The sequence below is a fragment of the Suncus etruscus genome, chromosome 9 (genome assembly GCF_024139225.1).
Source record: "Suncus etruscus isolate mSunEtr1 chromosome 9, mSunEtr1.pri.cur, whole genome shotgun sequence".
Lineage (NCBI taxonomy): Eukaryota > Metazoa > Chordata > Mammalia > Eulipotyphla > Soricidae > Suncus > Suncus etruscus.
Window position 1 is genome coordinate 110,896,860 of NC_064856.1, and position 17,969 is coordinate 110,914,828.

At 57.6% G+C, this 17,969-nt stretch overlaps 1 protein-coding gene across 1 annotated transcript; it reads left to right on the top strand.

Moving 5' to 3' along the window:
- Positions 1-6,877: 6,877 nt before the first annotated feature.
- CARNS1 (carnosine synthase 1) lies at positions 6,878-14,401 on the top strand. Its single transcript, XM_049780520.1, has 8 exons — positions 6,878-7,480; positions 8,100-8,189; positions 8,418-8,905; positions 9,013-9,181; positions 9,275-9,366; positions 9,725-9,956; positions 10,036-10,319; positions 12,938-14,401. Exons 1-8 carry the CDS (start codon positions 7,057-7,059, stop codon positions 14,162-14,164), a joined length of 3,006 nt encoding a protein of 1,001 aa, XP_049636477.1. The 5' UTR covers positions 6,878-7,056; the 3' UTR covers positions 14,165-14,401.
- Positions 14,402-17,969: the final 3,568 nt, after the last annotated feature.

The window sequence follows — 17,969 nt, forward strand, 5'->3', positions numbered from 1 at the left end:
GCCTGTAGCCCAGGCCTGACTACCCCAGGGGTGACTCTAGGGTTCCTCTGTTCCCCACCTCCTGGCTCCCCATTTTCTGCCTTCCTGTGTGACGCTCTCTCTCCTTCTCACACTCTCCCCCTCGTCCTGCCCCAGCCTGCCCATCATGCACCCACACACTGCAGTCAGCGCCCGAGCGCTGACCTCCTCCCTGCCCACCATGGGCCCTTCCCAGACCCATTGCCTTGGCACCCTCTCCTGCCGTGGGCACAGATATGGGAGAGAGGGAGCCGGCTGCGTGACTGGAGCACAGAGCAGAGCCTCGGACTTTCTGGACATGGTTCGGCCTGGGAGTGGGGTGCTGACTGCATCTCAGACTCAGGATGGGGTTGGGTAGGTTGCCTCTGCAGTGACCCCAGCTCAGAAATTCTGCTGCAAGGGGGCCAGAGGGCAGCACTCGGGGCTGGAGAGACAGCACAGAGGGTAGAACGTTTGCCTTGCATGCGGCTGACCTGGGTTCGATCCCCCGCATCCCGTATGGTCCCCTGAGTCTTCCAGGAGTGATTTTTGAGCACAGAGCCAGGAGTAACCCCTGAGCGCTGCTGGGTGTGGTCTAAACAGGAAGGAAGGAGGGAAGGAAGGAGGAAGGAAGGACAAAAGGAAGGAAGGAAAGAAGGAAGGAAGGAAGGAAGGAAGGAAGGAAGGAAGGAAGGAAGGAAGGAAGGAAGGAAGGAAGGAAGGAAGGAAGGAGGGAGGGAGGGAGGGAGGGAGGGAGGGAGGAAGGAAGAAGCACAAGGCTGGAGGTTAAGACCTTTGCCTGGCACATAGACAACCAGGGTCCATCCCTCCAGGAGTCGCTCCTGAGCAGAGAACTGGGAACAGCTCTTGAGCCCCTTTGGGTGTGGCTGTTTCCCCCACCTCCAAAATACAAAGAATCAGGCTTTTGGGCAGCCCCTTGGTCCTAAAGCAGGCAGCAGAGTAAATGCTACACTATGGAATCAGACTTCTCTGCAGTGAATGTGCTCATGGGGGACCCTGGTAAGAAGCCAGGCATCGGGGGAACGCCATACGGTTACTGGCTGTCTGTCAGCCAGGGGAACTCGGAATAGAAGGGGCACAAGCAAAAGGGGGTGTTTCTCCCCACCCTGAAGAAGCCCTGGTTCTCTCTTGAGCACGTATTTCTCTCTTATCACACTTCTCTAAATAAGTGTCTTTTAAAAAACTTCGAACTTAAAAAAAAATAAAATAAATTAAGATAAGCCAAGGAAGGACCACCGTTTGATCCCCCTACCTCCCATATGGTCCCCCCAAGCCAGGGGCAATTTCTGAGCGCTTAGCCAGGAGTAACCCCTGAGCATCAAACGGGTGTGGCCCAAACCCCCCCCCCAATAAAATAAAAGAAGCAATTGTCAAACCTTACTTTGAGGCCAGAGGGTAAGACGTTTGCTTTCAACTTGGATTTGATCCCTAGCATCCTATATGATCCCCCAAGCCTGCCAGGAATAATTCTTTTTGTTTTTGGACCACACCCGGAGACGCTCAGGGGTTACTCCTGGCTCTGCACTCAAAAATCACTCCTGGCCAGACAACAAACAAACAAGCAAAAGTCACCCTATTTTGCTTCACTTGAAAAAAAAAAAAAGTGGGAGACATATTGTATGGCAGGTAGAGCATTTGCCTTGCACACAGTTGACCCAGTTTCTGTCCCATATGGTTCCCTAAGCACCTCAGGGTGTGTGACCCAACAACGAAACAACAAAAAAAATCCTTGCCACTAGGGCTGATGGGGTAGGAGGGCCCATGGTCCGCACCTCAAGCTGCCCACTAGCCCACAGCTCCCCATTCCGACCTCAGAGGAGAAAAACACAATCAGTTTTCTGCATTAGACCAGGTTCAAGCCTCACATAGCCCTGCCGGCCTCCCCCAGACCCACCAGTCCTCTTTTTCTTTCTCGTCCTCCTCCTCCTCTTCTTCCTTCCTCTCCTTCTTCTCACACATCCAGCAATGCTCAATGGTTGTTACTCCTGGCAGGCTCAGAGGACCATATGGGATGCTGGGGATCTAATCCAGGCCTGCCTTGCGCTAGGCAAGCACCCACCCCACTGTATTATGGCTCCAGCCCAGACCTCCTGTTCTCTTCTGTGTCCACCTCCTCCCCTCCAACCTCCCTAATGCCAGCCCCGCCAGTGCCAGCTGCTGTGGGAGCAGTGATACGTGGGGGTATGGGGGTCACTGCCTGGCAGAAAGAAGACCCCACTTTACTACCCACAGCTGTGTGATCTCAGGCGAGTCACAGCTCTCTGGGCTTCACTTACCTGTAAGGGGCAGAGAATCACAGAGACACAAGATGACTGATGTAGAAAGTCCAACACTGCACAGAAAGCCCAATTCATGGGTCCATTTCTAGATAGTTGGTGCATCCTGAGCACTGTATCTGGTTTCCTGAGCACCACTAGAGGCATTCGGGAGCACAGAGCCAAAAGTAAGAAAAGTAAGCCTTGAGCTTACTTTTTTTTAAGTTCAATCATGAGTACGACAAGGTTAAGGAGCACTGTCAAGGAGTGCAGAATAAAAATATAAAATATGATGAAATCCACGTGTTGGGTGAGGCCACTCCAGGCACCGAACCTCTAGTCCCTTCAGCTGGCAGGGTAATGCTGGGAGAACTAATTCACAAGCAGTCCAAGTTTCATCGGAGTCAGCTTGCTTTTATTCCATGGCCCGGTCCGCCATATGCTTTTCCTCACATCTGCTTTCTCTGCTAAGCATTTTGCTGCCCCTCTCTATCTCTCCTTTTTGCTTCTTTCTTCTAGATTCCCCCAGCCAGATTTTTTTTTTCTTTGTTTAAAACAGTCTTTCCTGGGCCAGAGAAATAGCATGTAGGTAGGGTGTTTGCCTCACATGCAGAAGGACAGTGGTTCAAATCCCAGTATCCCACATGGTCCCTCGAGCCTGCCAGGAGCGATTTCTGTTTTTGGTTTTTTTTTTTTTTTTTTTTGGTTTTTGAGTCACACCCAATGATGCTCAGGAGTTACTCCTGGCTGTCTGCTCAGAAATAGCTCCTGACGGGGCCGGGCGGTGGCGCTGGAGGTAAGGTGCCTGCCTTGCCTGCTAGCCTAGGACGGACCGCGGTTCGATCCCCCCGGCGTCCCATATGGTCCCCCAAGAAGCCAGGAGCAACTTCTGAGCGCATAGCCAGGAGTAACCCCTGAGCGTCACAGGGTGTGGCCCAAAAACCAAAAAAAAAAAAAAAATAAATAAAAGAAATAGCTCCTGGCAGGCACGGGGGACCATATGGGATACCGGGATTCGAACCAACCACCTTTGGTCCTGGATCGGCTGCTTGCAAGGCAAACGCCGCTGTGCTATCTCTCTTGGCCCGCCAGGAGCGATTTCTGAGCGTAGAGCCAGGAGGAACCCCTGAGTGCTATCGAGTGAGAGCCAAAAGCCAAAAGCCAAAAAAAAATAAAATTAAATTAAATTAAAACAGTCTTCCCCATCCTAGGTGTGGGCAGGTCTGATCATCCAGGTGGGATTAACATCTCAAAAGAAAGTTTAAGGGGCCTGAGTGGTGGCACAAGCAGTAAGGCACAAATAAGTAAGCCTTACTAACTAACCATCTAACCTAGGATGGACCTAGGTTCGATCCCCCAGCATCCCATATGGTCCCCCAAACCAGGATCAATTTCTTTTTTTTTTTTTTTTTTTTGTTTTTGTTTTTGTTTTTTCGGGCCACACCCGTTAGATGCTCAGGGGTTACTCCTGGCTACGCGCTCAGAAATTGCCCCTGGCTTGGGGGGACCATATGGGACGCCGGGGGATCGAACCGTGGTCCTTTCCTTGGCTAGCGCTTGTAAGGCATACACCTTACCTCTAGCGCCACCTCGCCGGCCCCCCAGGATCAATTTCTAAGCACATAGTCAGGAGTAACCCCTGAGCGTCATTGGGTGTGGCCCAAAGACCAAATAATAAAAATAATAATAAAATAAAAAAATAACTAGGGCCTAGAGAGACAGTACAGCAGGCAGGGTGCTTGCCTTGCTCAAGGCTCACTCTGGTCCAATCTTTGCCCTGAATAAGGGTCTCAGAACACTGATCAGAGTGATTTCTAAATGCAGAGTCAAGAGTAAGTCCTGGTAACCATCAGGTAGAGCCCCAAAGTCTAAATAAAGGACCAGAACAACAGTAGAGCAGGTTGGGTGTCTGTCTTGCAGGAGGCAAACCCAGGTTCGATCCTTGGCATCCAATATGGTCCCGTGAGTCAGCCAGGAGTATAATTACCCGAGCAGCGCCAGTTGTGGCCCTCCCCAAAAGAAAACGAAATAAATGACTATTTCAATGTTATCATCTGTTTGGTTTTGGGGTCACACCCAGTGGTGCACAGGGGTTACTCCTGGCTCTATGCTTGGAATCACTCCTCGAAGTGCTCATGTTAGCCATGTGCAAGCCAAACGCCCTTCCCACAGCACTATCACTCCAGCCCTGCCATGTCCTCACTTGGAACTTAGCCCTTTCAATGTTTGGCTTTGTTTTGTTTAGGGGCTGCACCTACAGTGACGGGGATGACTTGACCCTGTGCTCAGATGTGCTTTACCTGTGTTCAGCCCCCAATATGGAACCTTAGGAGGCTCCCAATCAGCAGAGCTCAGAGCTTACTTATGGCTCTGTGCTCATCTCTCTCCTGTGGGGCTTGGGGGACCCTGAGCAGTACCAGGAACTGAAACCAGGTCAGCTCTGGCAAAGGCAAGTGACCGGCCCCCTCTGCATGAATGTCTTGGGGCTGGAATCTAGGTCTCTTGAGGTAGATGTCTGGGTGCCCCAAGTTGTTTCTGTGTATTGAGAAACTTGGAAGACCTTCTGACAGGTGGGTCCTGTGGACACCCCTTTGGTGGTCAGACCCCCTGGAAGGTCCCAGAGGGCACTCGGGTCAGTGGGTCTACCCCAGGAGTGTCAGGGCAGTTCTAGGGGGTGTCCTTCTCCAAGGTCACTCACTACTCTTGGGTGCAGAATGGTTGGAGGAGACCCATGCAGTGCAGGGCACAAAGGGCTCAGGACAGGGAGCACTGATGCGGGGTGCAGGAGTGTTCAAGACCCATCCAAGGTTGGGGCTCAGCCTGTGCACCCCAGTACCAGTCTGGACCAGCTTGGCTCCCGTCCCGCCCCTGTGACTCTGTCCCCTGCTGCTTTCTCTCTCTCAATCTCTGCAGGGACCTTGGTCACCGGCTATGCCCAGGGGTGCGGCCAGCGTGCGCCCCTCCTAGCCACCCAGCGCCCTGGCCAGAGAGGGAGGCAGCGGGTTGGCGGGAGGGGCGGGGCGGGCGCCCCGACGGGGCTGGTGTAGCTGGGGAAGGATGGGGGACCCGACACCCCCTCCCGCCCCTGGGCGTGCCCGGGGAGCTTCTATATAAAGAGACGAGCTCCAGGGCGCACTGAGCCGCCTTCGCAGCCACTGTGCGCCCCAACCCGCCCGTGAGCCCCGCAGAGCCCCGCCAAGACAGCAGCCAGGTACCCCGGCCCTTGCCCGCCCCGGGAGAGCTGGGGGCTCTCTGCTGGGCCTCGCGCTCAGCGCCCACGCCTCCCCTGCAGCACCCTTAACACCACCCAGTCCACACCCTCGGGGATCCGTGTTCCCCCCCCTGGAAGGGTCCTGATCCCACCTGCAGCTGGGCCCCAGCTTGGGGGACCCACCAGAGCTGTGCATTTTGGGTTAGAGATCCCCCCCAGGGGCTCGTGGGGTGGCTGGAAATTCTCTGCCTCTGGGTGGGGTGGGGCCCTGGTGGACACATCAGAGGTGTTGGTGCAGATGCCGCTTTGCACCCCCCGCCAAAAAAAAAAAAACTGCATTCTGGCCCCAGGTTGAGGTGCCTCCCCCCTCTGTCTCTCTCCTTGTCGCTGCCATCCGTCTCAGCCAGTCCCTGCACCTGTAAGGATGGTGAGTCCCCTCGGTCCCTCCCTCCAGGGCCCAGTCCCAGTCCCAGCCAGAGCAAGGACCAAGGGCATTGAGTCCCATCCCAGGGGCTGTCCTTCGCAGAGGCTAAACCAAGCTCAACTCCCCATTTTCTCACTCTGAGGCAGCAGTGGGACCCACCCACCCCCAGCATTCCACCTCTCCCACAAGCCCCGGGAAGTGGGTGTGGGGTCCCTCTGCACCCAGCACGTGGGGTGCAGCACTGAGCACCCTCCTGGTCCCTGCGGTGTTGGGACAAGGTGCTATCCACCGCCTTGGAGTGCAGCTTTCCCCCAGAGAGCAGCCGGGCACAGAGCTGGGTGAGGCCCAGCGTCTCAGCCCATTTGTGCACACCAGCCCTGCCAAGGCAGAGTTCCTGGGGTTCCCCATGGCTGAGTGTCAGCAGCAGCACCCCAGCGTGGGACAGGGCAGAGAGACCCAACTCCCTCTCCCCACTGTGCTTACTGAGTGTCTGGGCGCCCCTAATGGGGGAGCCAGGCTCCAACAGGGCCTGGGACCGGGGCCAGGGTTCACCCAAAGGGAGCAAGCAGTGGCAGGACTCAGACCTGTGAAAGTGGGCACTGGCTTCCAGGCAGGCAAAAACCCAGTGGACTAAGTCTGTGCTGAGTGAGCACTGAGTGCTGAGTGCATGCCTATGTGTTCTTCCTGCAGGAGAGCAGGCTCTATCAATCACAATCCACTTGGGTTCAGGATCCCCCAAGCACAGACCCTGGAGTAACTCCTAACTATAGGCATTTTTGGCTCCAAAGGCAAACAAACAAACAACAACAAAAATGGACAGGAAGGATCCCGGGAGGAAACATGTATAAGCCCAGGTTCTTGGGGCCTGGGAAATCCAGGAAAACCAAATCCAGCACCTGGGTCATAGCAGGCCCCGCAATAGGAGACGGGTCGGGTCACCAGAGCCAGAGAAAGTTAGGGCGTCTTAGTTCATCTGTTGATCTATCGGTTCTTCAATCAGCAAACATTTCCTGAGTGTCCCAGGTTTGACACTGCACTGGGAGTCCCGTCACCTCAAGGAACCAGAGACAAAGCCTCCAACTCTGATCAAACTCAGGCAGAGCAGACCTGGGAGTCTGGGGGTGGTGGTGGCCAGGGACACAGTGTCCATGTCCCCAACTCCTCCAGCACTGAACTGTTTACAAAGCATCTACCCCAAGTACCTGCTGGCATCCCTGTCACCCACCCCACCTGGCTCCTGTCCACAAGTGAGTGGTCCCCACATAACCCTAAATCATGCCCTTTTGCCTGCCCACTGCCTCTGCCTCCCTCAGCTCTCCCTGGATCCACTGGGACCCCAGGGGCCCAAGGACCTGGAGGAAGAGGAGGGTGCGTGGGGAGGGGGCTCCGGCCTGCCTCCCCCCAGCTGCTTCCCGGGCTCCTGGTGCCACGACGTGGGCCTGGACTGCGAGGGTGCCCCCGAGGGCCCCGAGGCACGGGCCTGGACTTTGCACAACTACCGCCTCCTGCAGAGCTGTTTGCAGCAAGCGGGCCTGCCGGAGACCCAGCACCGCTGCCAGGCGCCCCGCACAGGTGCCTGGGATGTCCCAGTGGGCCACGGCGGGAGGGACTGGCCCGCCCTGCCCGCTCACCTTCACGCCAAGGTGGCCCCTCGCAACACAGCCTGCGGGTACTGACTCCAAGGGCAGCATGCCCTGGTCATTCCGGGGAACTCGGCTCCTCACTCCACAACAAACACACCTGCCCCAGCTATGGAATGTGCAATCCACAGGCTTTCAGGGGAAGGCCAGGGTGCCGGGTGCCATGGAGGCAGCAGAGTGGGGGGGGGGGACCCTGGGAACCCTCAGGTTTCCCAGGTTTCATGTGGTCCACCAAGGACAGAAAGAAAGCACACAGTCACAGAGTTGGTCCCATGTGCAGACTGGGAAACGGAGGCATCAAGATTTCTACACACACACACACACACACACATATGCAGAGGTCTTTGGGCCTTCAGAATTCAGGCTAGTCTCCAGCCTACACTCCAGGGGCCAAATCTACCTCAGTTTCTTTTCTGGGACCCCATCACTTGCTCACTGGAAAATGGAAAGTGGGGTGTGTTCCAGAAAGAGGGTAGGGTTTGGGGTGGGGAAACGGAGCAAGACAGCCAGTGGGGAGCCCGTGTGAGCTGGGCCATATTGTCTCCCCCCAGGCTACCCTGGGGCAGAGGTGACCTTGTGCATTCTGGGGTCCCCCAGCACCTTTCTGCCTGTGCTGCTGGAGGGGGGTGCCCAGAGCCCTGGTGAGTGTGCACCCCAGTTCCCCCATCCCCCTTTTCCACGGGCTGCCCTGCCCATGTCCCAAAATACCCACCAGCCCTGGCAACAGCTCCTTTCCCCCTGACCAGCTGCCCTGCGGAGTGGGGGTGGGTTCCCAAGGCAGCTGCCTTCTGCCCCACATACTCAGGGTCCGGGCAGCCGGGGGTGCCCAGGGGCCTCATGCCAGCGACCCATCGTCCCTTTGCCCGCAGGAAACATGCTCCTCTGTCTGTCCCCTGCGTGGCTGACCAAGGTGCTGACGCCGGGACAGCCCGGCGAGGTGACCCTGCAGGTGTCCAAAGCTGTGAGCTTCCACCCGGGGGGGCTGACGTTTCTGGACGACTTTTTGCCCCCGCGTCATGCCACCTACTTCTTACCGGGCCTGGAGCCAGGGCCCGGCCGGGCTCAGGAGGCCGCAGAGCTGGCCCGGGACCTGAGCTGCCCCACAGGCGCGTCAGCTGAGCTGGCCCGGCTGCTGGAGGACCGGCTGCTGGCAAGGTGGCTGCTGGCCCAGCAGGAGGGCGTGGTGGTGCCAGCCACCCTGGCTTTCACCTACAAGCCGCCAGCCCTGCTGCAGGGCAGTGCTGCCAGCCCCAGCCTAAAGTTGGTGACACTGAGTGGCCAAGAGGGCCGGGAGATGCTGGTGAAGGAGGAAGTTGGCGCCTTCCTGTGCTCCGAGGCCCTGGGGGATGCCCTGCAGGTGACTGAAGGCTGCCTGGCTCCCTCCCTGGCTCCTTGGGTATGAGGGGACCCCTTGGAGCACTTCTGCAGGGCGATAAGCAGGTCCTCGTTACCCCCTGACTGCAGGTGGCCGTGAAGCTCAGTGGCTGGCGCTGGCGTGGCCGGCAGCCCCTCCGCCTCTACCCCAGGGCCGAGCTGGGCCCCATAGTGGACACAGTGCTGGCCTTGCTGGAGAAGACAGAGGAGGAGGAGAGCGTGCTGGTGGAGGCCATGTGCCCACCGGCCCACCTGCCCTGCCCAGGTGAGACTCCTGCGCTGGCCATAGAGGGGGGAAGAGGGTGAAGGCAACTTCCTTGAGCTGGACTCGGGGGCTCACTGTCTCCCCCAGGCAGCTCCCCGCCAGGGCCAGGCCCGGAGCTGGCTTTGCGCATCTGTGCTGTGGTGTGCCGGACGCAGGGCGACAGGCCCGTGCTGAGCAAGGTGAGGGGGGACCCGGGGGTGTAGGGTGACGAAGGGCAGAGAGGACGCTATTTGGGGCGCAGCTTGGAGATAGATCTTGACTTGGGGGGGGTTCCCTCTGCCCCAGCCCTCTCCACGAAGAGCCCTGCTGGGTTCCCCTTGGAGGGGACGCAGAGGCCACGCCGGGGAGCTCGCTGAGAGTCCCCCAAGGGTCGCCCCGTGCGGGAGGGAAGCTGCAGAAGCGGGGAGCACTGTGGAGCACTGTGCCCCGAGCCCTCAGCGGGCAGATCCCCCGCCGGGCGTGCCAGGGAGGGGAGGGCGGGGAGGGCGGCGGCTTCCGAGCGCCCCGAGTCGAAGGGCCCGAGTCGCACCCGCGCAGCTGGTGGGCAGCGTGGGCCGCGCGGACCGGCCCCCGGGACACCGAGACGGCCTGCCGCGGACGCTGGAGGCGGCGCTGGGCCAGTGCGGCCTGGGCGAGGCGGCGGCGGCGGCGGCCGTGCGGCGGCGCGTGGAGGCGGCGGCGGCGGCGGCGCTGGCGGCCGTGCAGCGCCTGGAGGCCGGGCTGAGCGCGGAGCGGCGGGGCGGGCGGCGCGTGCACACCGACGTGCTGGGTGAGCGGGGCCGGGCCGGGGGGCCGGGGGGCCGGGACGCGCCCGGCGTCCTCGCCCCGCTGACGGCCTCCGACCCCAGGCGTGGACTTCGCGCTGACGGCGGCCGGCCGCTCGCTGAGGCCCGTGGCGCTGGCGCTGGCGCCGGGCGGGGGCCCGTGCCTGGCGGCGTGCGGCGCGCTCGAGGCGCTGTGGGCGGCGCGGCGGGGCGCGGCGGAGGAGGCGGCGGCGGCGGCGCCGCTCGTGGAGACGATGCTGCGGCGCTCGGCGCGCGGCCTCATGCGGGGCAAGCAGCTGCTGCTCGTGGGCGCCGGCGGGGCCAGCAAGAGCTTCGTGTGGGACGCGGCGCGCGACTACGGGCTCAAGGTGAGCGCCGCGCCGGAAGAAGGCGGGTCTGGGGGCGGGTCTGTCGCGGGAGGGGCGGGGCCAAGCCCGAAGGCCAAGCCTGAGTGGTGGCTCTGTCCCGAGGGCGTGGCCTTGGACGGGGCGTGGCTAGGAATGAGGCGGGGCCAAGGTCACAGTCGAAGCCTGAGTGGTGGCTCTGTCCCGGGGGCGTGTCTCTGAAAGGGGCAGGGCCAAGCCTGAGTGGTGGGTCTGCCCTGGGGGCGTGTCCCCGGGGAAGAGATAGGTCAGAAAGGGCGTGGCCAGTCCCGAAGTCGAAGCCTGAGTGGTGGACTTGTCCTGGGGGCGTGTCTCAAAAGAAGGGGCGGGTCTAGGAATGAGGCGGGGCCAAGCCCTAGATCCCAGCCTTAGTGGTGAATCTGCCCTGGGGGCGTGGCTAGGAATGAGGCGGGGCCAAGGCCACAGTCGAAGCCTGAGTGGTGAATCTGTCCTGGGGGGCGTGTCTCTGAAAGGGGCGGGGATAGGGATGAGGCGGGGCCAAGCCTGAGTAATGGGTCTGCCCTGGGGGCGTGTCCCCGGGGAAGAGACGGGTCAGAAAGGGCGTGGTCAATCCCGAAGTCAAAGCCTGAGTGGTGGACTTGTCCTGGGGGCATGTCTCAGGAGAAGGGGCGGGTCTAGTAATGAGGCGGGGCCAAGCCCTAGATCCCAGCCTTAGTGGTGGATGCCCTGGGGGCGTGTCTCTGGAAGGGAAGGGGCGTGGCTAGGAATGAGGCGGGGCCAAGGCCGAACTCCAAGCCTGAGTGGTAGACCTGACCTGGGGCGTGCTTATGGGGGCGTGGCTAGTAATGAGGCGGGGCCAAGCCCTATATCCCACTCTGAGTGGTCAATTTAATCTGGGGGTGTGTCCTGGTGTCTGAGGGGAGGGCGGGGCTTGGGATGAGAGGGGGAGTATCCAAGCCTAAAATCCAAGCTGAGTGGTGGATCTGTCCTGGGGCGTGTCCCAGAAGGGGCGCTAGTGGACTAGGAGGCTGGGGGTCTCACATCCATAGGGATGGATTCGAATATTGGGGCCCAAAGAGATGTTGCTGAGTTGGGATCCCGCCAATACTTCTAGGGGTGGCGCATTTAAGGGGATGTTTTCCTGGTGTTGCCAAAGCTCCGTTGGGGCTTGCCCACTTTCCAGGGTCAGTAGTATGTGCAGTTTATTTTACTTCTTGGGTTTTGGGGTCACATCTGGCATTGCCCAAGGGATGTTCCCCTGCAGTGCTTAATGATCATGTCCTGCCTGGGATCCAACCCTGCACTCTTGCAGCGCTCCAGCCCTTTGAGCTATTACTCCAGCTCCGGCTTTGACACTTGTGGGCCCTAACCAATTTCTGTTCCTCTATAGAGGGAAGGGAGGGTGGCATTTAGGTTTACTGCCAGAACAGCGGCCTGAATATCAAGCTAAGGTGCATAACCCTGTTTTGGAGAAAGGTCCTTTGAGGTGGAATAGCTGAGACACAGGAAGGATGCTGAGCCTGAACCAAATTCATTGTAGTGCCTCCTGGGTTCAGAACCGCATGCAGCCTGACAGACAGATAGGAGCAGAGGCCAGGCAGGAAGGACAGCTCAAGTGTAGTCTGTCATTTCTGTGAAGGAATTGGTTTTAGTCCTCAGCTTCCCAGTCTCCCAGCACCACCAGAAGTGAATTGAGCCACCCCAACCTCATGGGCTGCCTCTGTCCTATTACCAGGGACAGTGAGCTCTGGGCCTCACTGGATTCCTTAATGGGCATTTCTTTTTTTTTTGTTTTGTTTTGTTTTGTTTTGTTTTGTTTTGTTTTTGGGCCACACCCGGCGTTGCTCAGGGGTTACTCCTGGCTGTCTGCTCAGAAATAGCTCCTGGCAGGCACAGGGGACCATATGGGACACTGGGATTCGAACCAACCACCTTTGGTCCTGGATCGGCTGCTTGCAAGGCAAACACCGCTGAGCTATCTCTCCGGGCCCCTTCATGGGCATTTCTATGTCAGAGCACATCCTTTGAATGACAACACAACAAGAAGCCCAACAGATCACTTGTACAGAGTCCCAACCCTGGGGACATCCTGACAAGCCCTGGGAAACCCAGAGAAGAACCCAGGGCTTACAGCACTTGCCTTGCAGCACCACCTTGCAAATATGTGGTTATAAGTTCAAATCCCCAGTTGTCCCATATGTGATCTTGGCAACTCAGCAGTCCGAGTCCAGCCATCCTGCTCCTGCAGTCTGTGATTTCCATTGGAAACCATCCCCCCCCCCAAAAAAAAACCCATAAATAAATCCCTGGCAGGGTGTGGCTGCCTCTGGGAATGAACCCATCAATTCTTACCCCATCCTCCTTGCTCTCCAGCCCCTCCGGCAGCTGCCTTCCCTAGGAAATAACGCTCTTCTTCATGTTAGGTTAGGCACCCCCCTATTTCCATTCCTTCCTTTCTCAATCATCAACAAAAGACCTTTCTCTGAAACAGGGTTAGGAGCCTTAGCTTGATATTCAGGCTGCTGTTCTGGCACCTAATGGTGGATGAGTCCAAATGGCCCAGAGGACCAGGGCCATGTGCTAAGTATATTCCTGCACCCGGGAGCTGATCTGGGGGTGCTTCCCTCCTGTGTGCTCTGCAGCTGCACCTGGTGGACTCCAATCCCAACCACTTTGCGTCCGGGTTGGTGGAAACCTTCATCCACTTCGATGTGACAGAACACAGAAAAGACGAGGAGAACGCTCGGCTGCTGGCGGAGCTGGTGCGGGCCCGGGGCCTGCAGCTCGACGGCTGCTTCTCCTATTGGGACGACTGCCTGGTGCTTACGGCTCTGCTGTGCCAGGAGCTGGGTCTGCCCAGCAGCCCGCCGGGTGCCATGTGCCTGGCCAAGCAGAAGAGCCGCACCCAGCTGCATCTGCTGCAATGCCGCGGCCCACCCTGGCCTGCGCCCTCCCTCCACGCGGTGCCCTGCTGCCCGCTGGCCAGCGAGGCTGACCTGGAACGGGCCGTCCACCAGGTGCCCCTGCCAGGTGTCATGAAGCTGGAGTTTGGTGCGGGTGCTGTGGGCGTGAGGCTAGTGGACGATGCGGCCCAGTGCCACGAGCACTTCTCCCGGATCGCCAGGGACCTTCAGGGCGAGGCGGACCACCCTGGCATCGGGCTGGGCTGGGGCAATTCCATGCTATTGATGGAGTTTGTCGAGGGCACAGAACACGATGTGGACCTGGTGGTGTTCGGCGGGCGGCTGCTGACGGCCTTCGTCTCGGACAACGGCCCCACGCGGCTGCCAGGCTTCACCGAGACGGCGGCCCGCATGCCCACGGGGCTGGCACCCGAGCAGGAGGCCCAGCTGGTGCAGGCGGCCTTCCGCTGCTGCCTGGGCTGCGGCCTGCTGGACGGGGTCTTCAACGTGGAGCTCAAGCTGACCTGGGCCGGGCCGCGGCTCATCGAGATCAACCCCCGCATGGGCGGCTTCTACCTGCGGGACTGGATCCTGGAGCTCTACGGCGTGGACCTGCTGCTGGCCGCCGCGATGGTGGCCTGCGGCCTGCGGCCTGCCGTGCCCACCCGTCCACGAGCCCGCGGCCATCTGGTGGGCGTCATGTGTGTGGTGTCCCAGAACCTGCAGGCGCTGACTTCCAGTGCCAGCCGTGAGAGCCTGCAGGCCATGCACGACCGGGGCCTGCTGCGTCTCAACCTGCTGGAGGAGTCGCTGGTGCCCGGGGAATACGAAGAGCCTTACTGCAGTGTGGCCTGCGCGGGGTCCAGTCCGGCCGAGGCCCGGCACCGCCTGCTTGGACTCTGCCAGGGCCTGGGCATCGATGGGCCCCACTACCCTGTAGCTTACTTCCTGTCCCACTTCCAGTAGTGGGCTGCAGCCAGGAGGCAAGACGGGGGCCCTCGCTCCTCCCCTATCTCTCTGGCCCAGCCTGGGTGGGGTTTATCAGGATAACACAGATGGCAGCAGCATTTTGGCGTCTGGACTTGAGGGCCATGGCAGAAACCAAGCGGAGACCACAGGGCCTATAACCATCACCAAGGCCCCACAGTTGCCCTAGGACTTGGGCTGTAGAAAAGTGCCTGTAGCCCCCAGCTAATCCCCTAGCACCCCGCATCCCCCTCCCCGCCCCGCAGCCAGCCTGTCTCTCTCCAACCCTTGGCAGGAGGGTACCTAGCTTTGGACAGGACTTGAGAACCCGTATCTCAACCAGCCACTTAGCAAAAACAAAAACCCAAAACCCCAAAAGACAAACAGAAACGAATAAAAGGATAGGTCTGGAGCAATAGTACATTGGGGAGAGCGTTTACCTTACACTTTGTTGAACCTGAATTTAATCCCCGGCACCCTACATGGACCCACGAGCACCGCCAGGAATGATTCCTGAGCACAGAGCCAGGAGTAACCCCTGAGCACAGCTGGATGTGGCTCTCCTCATAGAAACCAAACCAAATCAAAATAAAATGTTGCCCAGGATTGTTATTGTTCCACACTCTGCTTGCAACTCCACCCCAGCTTCTTCACTGAGCCTGAGAAGTGGTAGGTAGCAGGTGACCTAGAATGTCAGGAAAACTCCCCTCCCACACTCTATAGCCCCCCACTCTTCCCATGAGGAAGAGGTGCAGAGGAAAAGCCACAGCCACTGTGGGCTGCGCTCACATGCTGTGGCTGGAGGCAGGAGCTGATTACTAGTTCCTTCTAGAAGGTTTTGGGGGGCTCTCAGCTCAAGGTTCTCTCACCTCCCTGCCTTTTTTGCCTCCATTTGTAGGTGGCCCCGAGCCCTGAGCCCCCTCCATGACCTTTGGTACCCACACCCCTTGGGCAGGGAGAGCATCCAGCTCAGGGGAGGTTGTTTCGGTCTTTCTCCCAATAAAAGCTGATAAACTAGAGACCTATCAAATGTCTGTGAGAGGTTCTTTTTTGGGGGGAGTACACACATCCTGGCTCTACATTCAGGGGCCACTCCTCGTGGGCTCCTGGAACCCAAGAAAAACGCCCTGCTTACTGGAATGGCGCTCTGCCCCTGGTGGACATTCGTGCAACTTGGATCACACCTCTTGTGTTTAGAGGGGGCCAGGAGAAGGGGAAGGAGGTGGTGAGGGGGATCTCGACCACCCCCCCCCCTGGAGCTGAGGCTAAGCTGCCACACTGTCCAGACCCTAGTTTGACCTCCAGCAAGGAAACTCGCACCAGGAACCGAGCCCTGGGTGGCACCAAAGAGGACACCTCCAGCAGCACAGAGACTGTTATTTCTGCCCATGTGCACTGATGCCTCTTTCCTTCTGGAACGACCTGAACTCAGACCCAGGACATGGTCTGATGCAGACTCCACTCAACTGAAGGGACACACTGGTGGAAAATACGTATTCATTCACTAATTCTATCTTGTTTGTTTTGGGGCCACACCCTGCAGTGCCAGGCAGCGCTCCCTGCTGTTGGCTTTTGGAGTCACATCTTGGGCTAGTTCTGGCTCTGTGCTCAGGATTATTCATTCCGGGGGTGGAACTGGGGTTGGCTGCAGATAAGGCAAGAGCTTCGCTCACTGTGAAAATTGTTTATTTATTTACTTTTGGTTTTGGGTCACACCCGGCAGTGCTCAGGGTTGTGGCTCAGAAATTGCTCTTGGGGGGCCGGGTAGGTGGCGCTGGAAGTAAGGTGTCTGCCTTGCAAACGCTAGCCAAGGATCAGGACCGCGGTTCGATCCCCCGGCGTCCCATATGGTCCCCCCAAGCCAGGGGCGATTTCTGAGCACATAGCCAGGAGTAACCCCTGAGCGTCAAACGGGTGTGGCCCAAAAAAAAAAAAAAAAAAAAAAAAAAAAAAAAAAAACAAAAAAAAAAAAAAAAAAAAGAAATTGCTCTTGGGGGCCGAGTGATAGCACAGTGGCAGGGCATTTGCTTTGCACACAGCCAACGTAGGACCTACCCAGGCTCGACTCCTGGCATCCCATATGGCCCCAAGCCTACCAGTAGCGATTTCTTGTCTTGTCTTTTCTTTTTTTTTGGGGGGGGGAATTTTGGTTTTTGGGTGACACCCAGCAGCGCTCAAGGGTTACTCCTGGATCTACACTCAGAAATCCATTCTGCCAGGCTCGAGGGACCATATGGGATGACAGGATTTGAACCACCATTAGTCCTAGATTGGCTGCTTGCAAGGCAAACGCCCTACTGCTATGCTATCTCTATGGCCCCCTTGATTCTTCTAAGTAAGTTTTATTAAGAGCCTGGAGTGGTGGTGCAGTGGTAGGGCGCTTGCCTTGCATGCAGCTGGCTAGGACAGACCGCAGTTTGATCCCCCATCATCCCATATGGTCCCCCAAGCCAGGAGCAATTTCTTAGCACATAGCCAGGAATAACCCCTGAGCGTCACTGGATGTGGTCCAAAAAAAACCCTAAAAACAAACAACAACAACAAAAAAGGGAAGTTTTAACTTGGTAACAAAACCACACAGTGACCTCAAGAGCTCAAGCTGGGCCGGAGAGATAACATGGAGGTAAGTGTTTGCCTTGCATGTAGAAGGACGGCAGTTTGAATCCCGGCATCCCATATGGTCCCCCGAGCCTGCCAGGAGGGATTTTTGAGCGTAGAGCCAGGAGAGGTGTGACGCAAAAACCAAAAAAAAAAAAAAAAAGAGCTCAAGCTATGAGCACATTGGTTATTTTATTTTTGGGAGCACACCCAGAGGTGTTCAGGGGTTACTCCTGGTGGTGCTTGGGAGACAATATGGAGTGTTGGGCATCAAACCCAGGTTGGCACTGTGCAAGGCTATACTATTGCTCTGACCATGGGCATGGAGCACATTAGAGAGACCATGATACATACCATAATACCATAATACTGGCTCCCTCAGTTTCAGGGAGCCAGAGAGACACAAACTGCCCCCCCCCACTCGTCCTGCAACCTGGCATGAACTGCTTGGCCTAACTGCATCAGCAGTCACACCTATATACATTCCCTTCTTGCGAAACCATCCCCTGTGTAAACTCTGACCCTGAGACATAGGAGTGCACCCAGTTGTTTTTTTGTTTTGTTTTTTTTTTTTTTTTACAATTTTTTTTACTTCACCTGGTGATGCTTAGGGGTTACTCCTGGCTATGCACTCAGAAATTGCTCCTGGCTTGGGGGACCATATGGATCCAGGGGGATCAAACCATGGTCTGTCCTAGGTTAGCGCATGCAAGGCAAACACCCTACTACTTGCGCCGTGCTCTGGCCCCTTTTGCTTTGTGGTTTTTTTTTTTTTTTTTTTTTTTTTTGGTTTTTGGGTCACACCCGGCAGTGCTCAGGGCTTACTCCTGGCTGTCTGCTCAGAAATAGCTCCTGACAGGCACGGGGGACCATATGGGACACCGGGATTCGAACCAACCACCTTAGGTGCTGGATCGGCTGCTTGCAAGGCAAACACCGCTGTGCTATCTCTCCGGGCCGTGGTTTTGTTTTTTATTTTTATTTTTTGCTTTGCCTATACCTTTGTTTTGTTTGTTTGTTTTGGGGGGTTCATACCTGATAGTGCTCAGGAGTTACTCCTGTCTCTACGCTCAGAAATCACTCCTGGTAGGCTCGGGGGACCATATGGGATGCTGGGATTCAAACCACTGTCCTTCTGCATGCAAGGCAAATGCCCTACCACCATGCTATCTCTCTGCCCTCCCTTTTTTGTTTTGTTTTTGTTTTG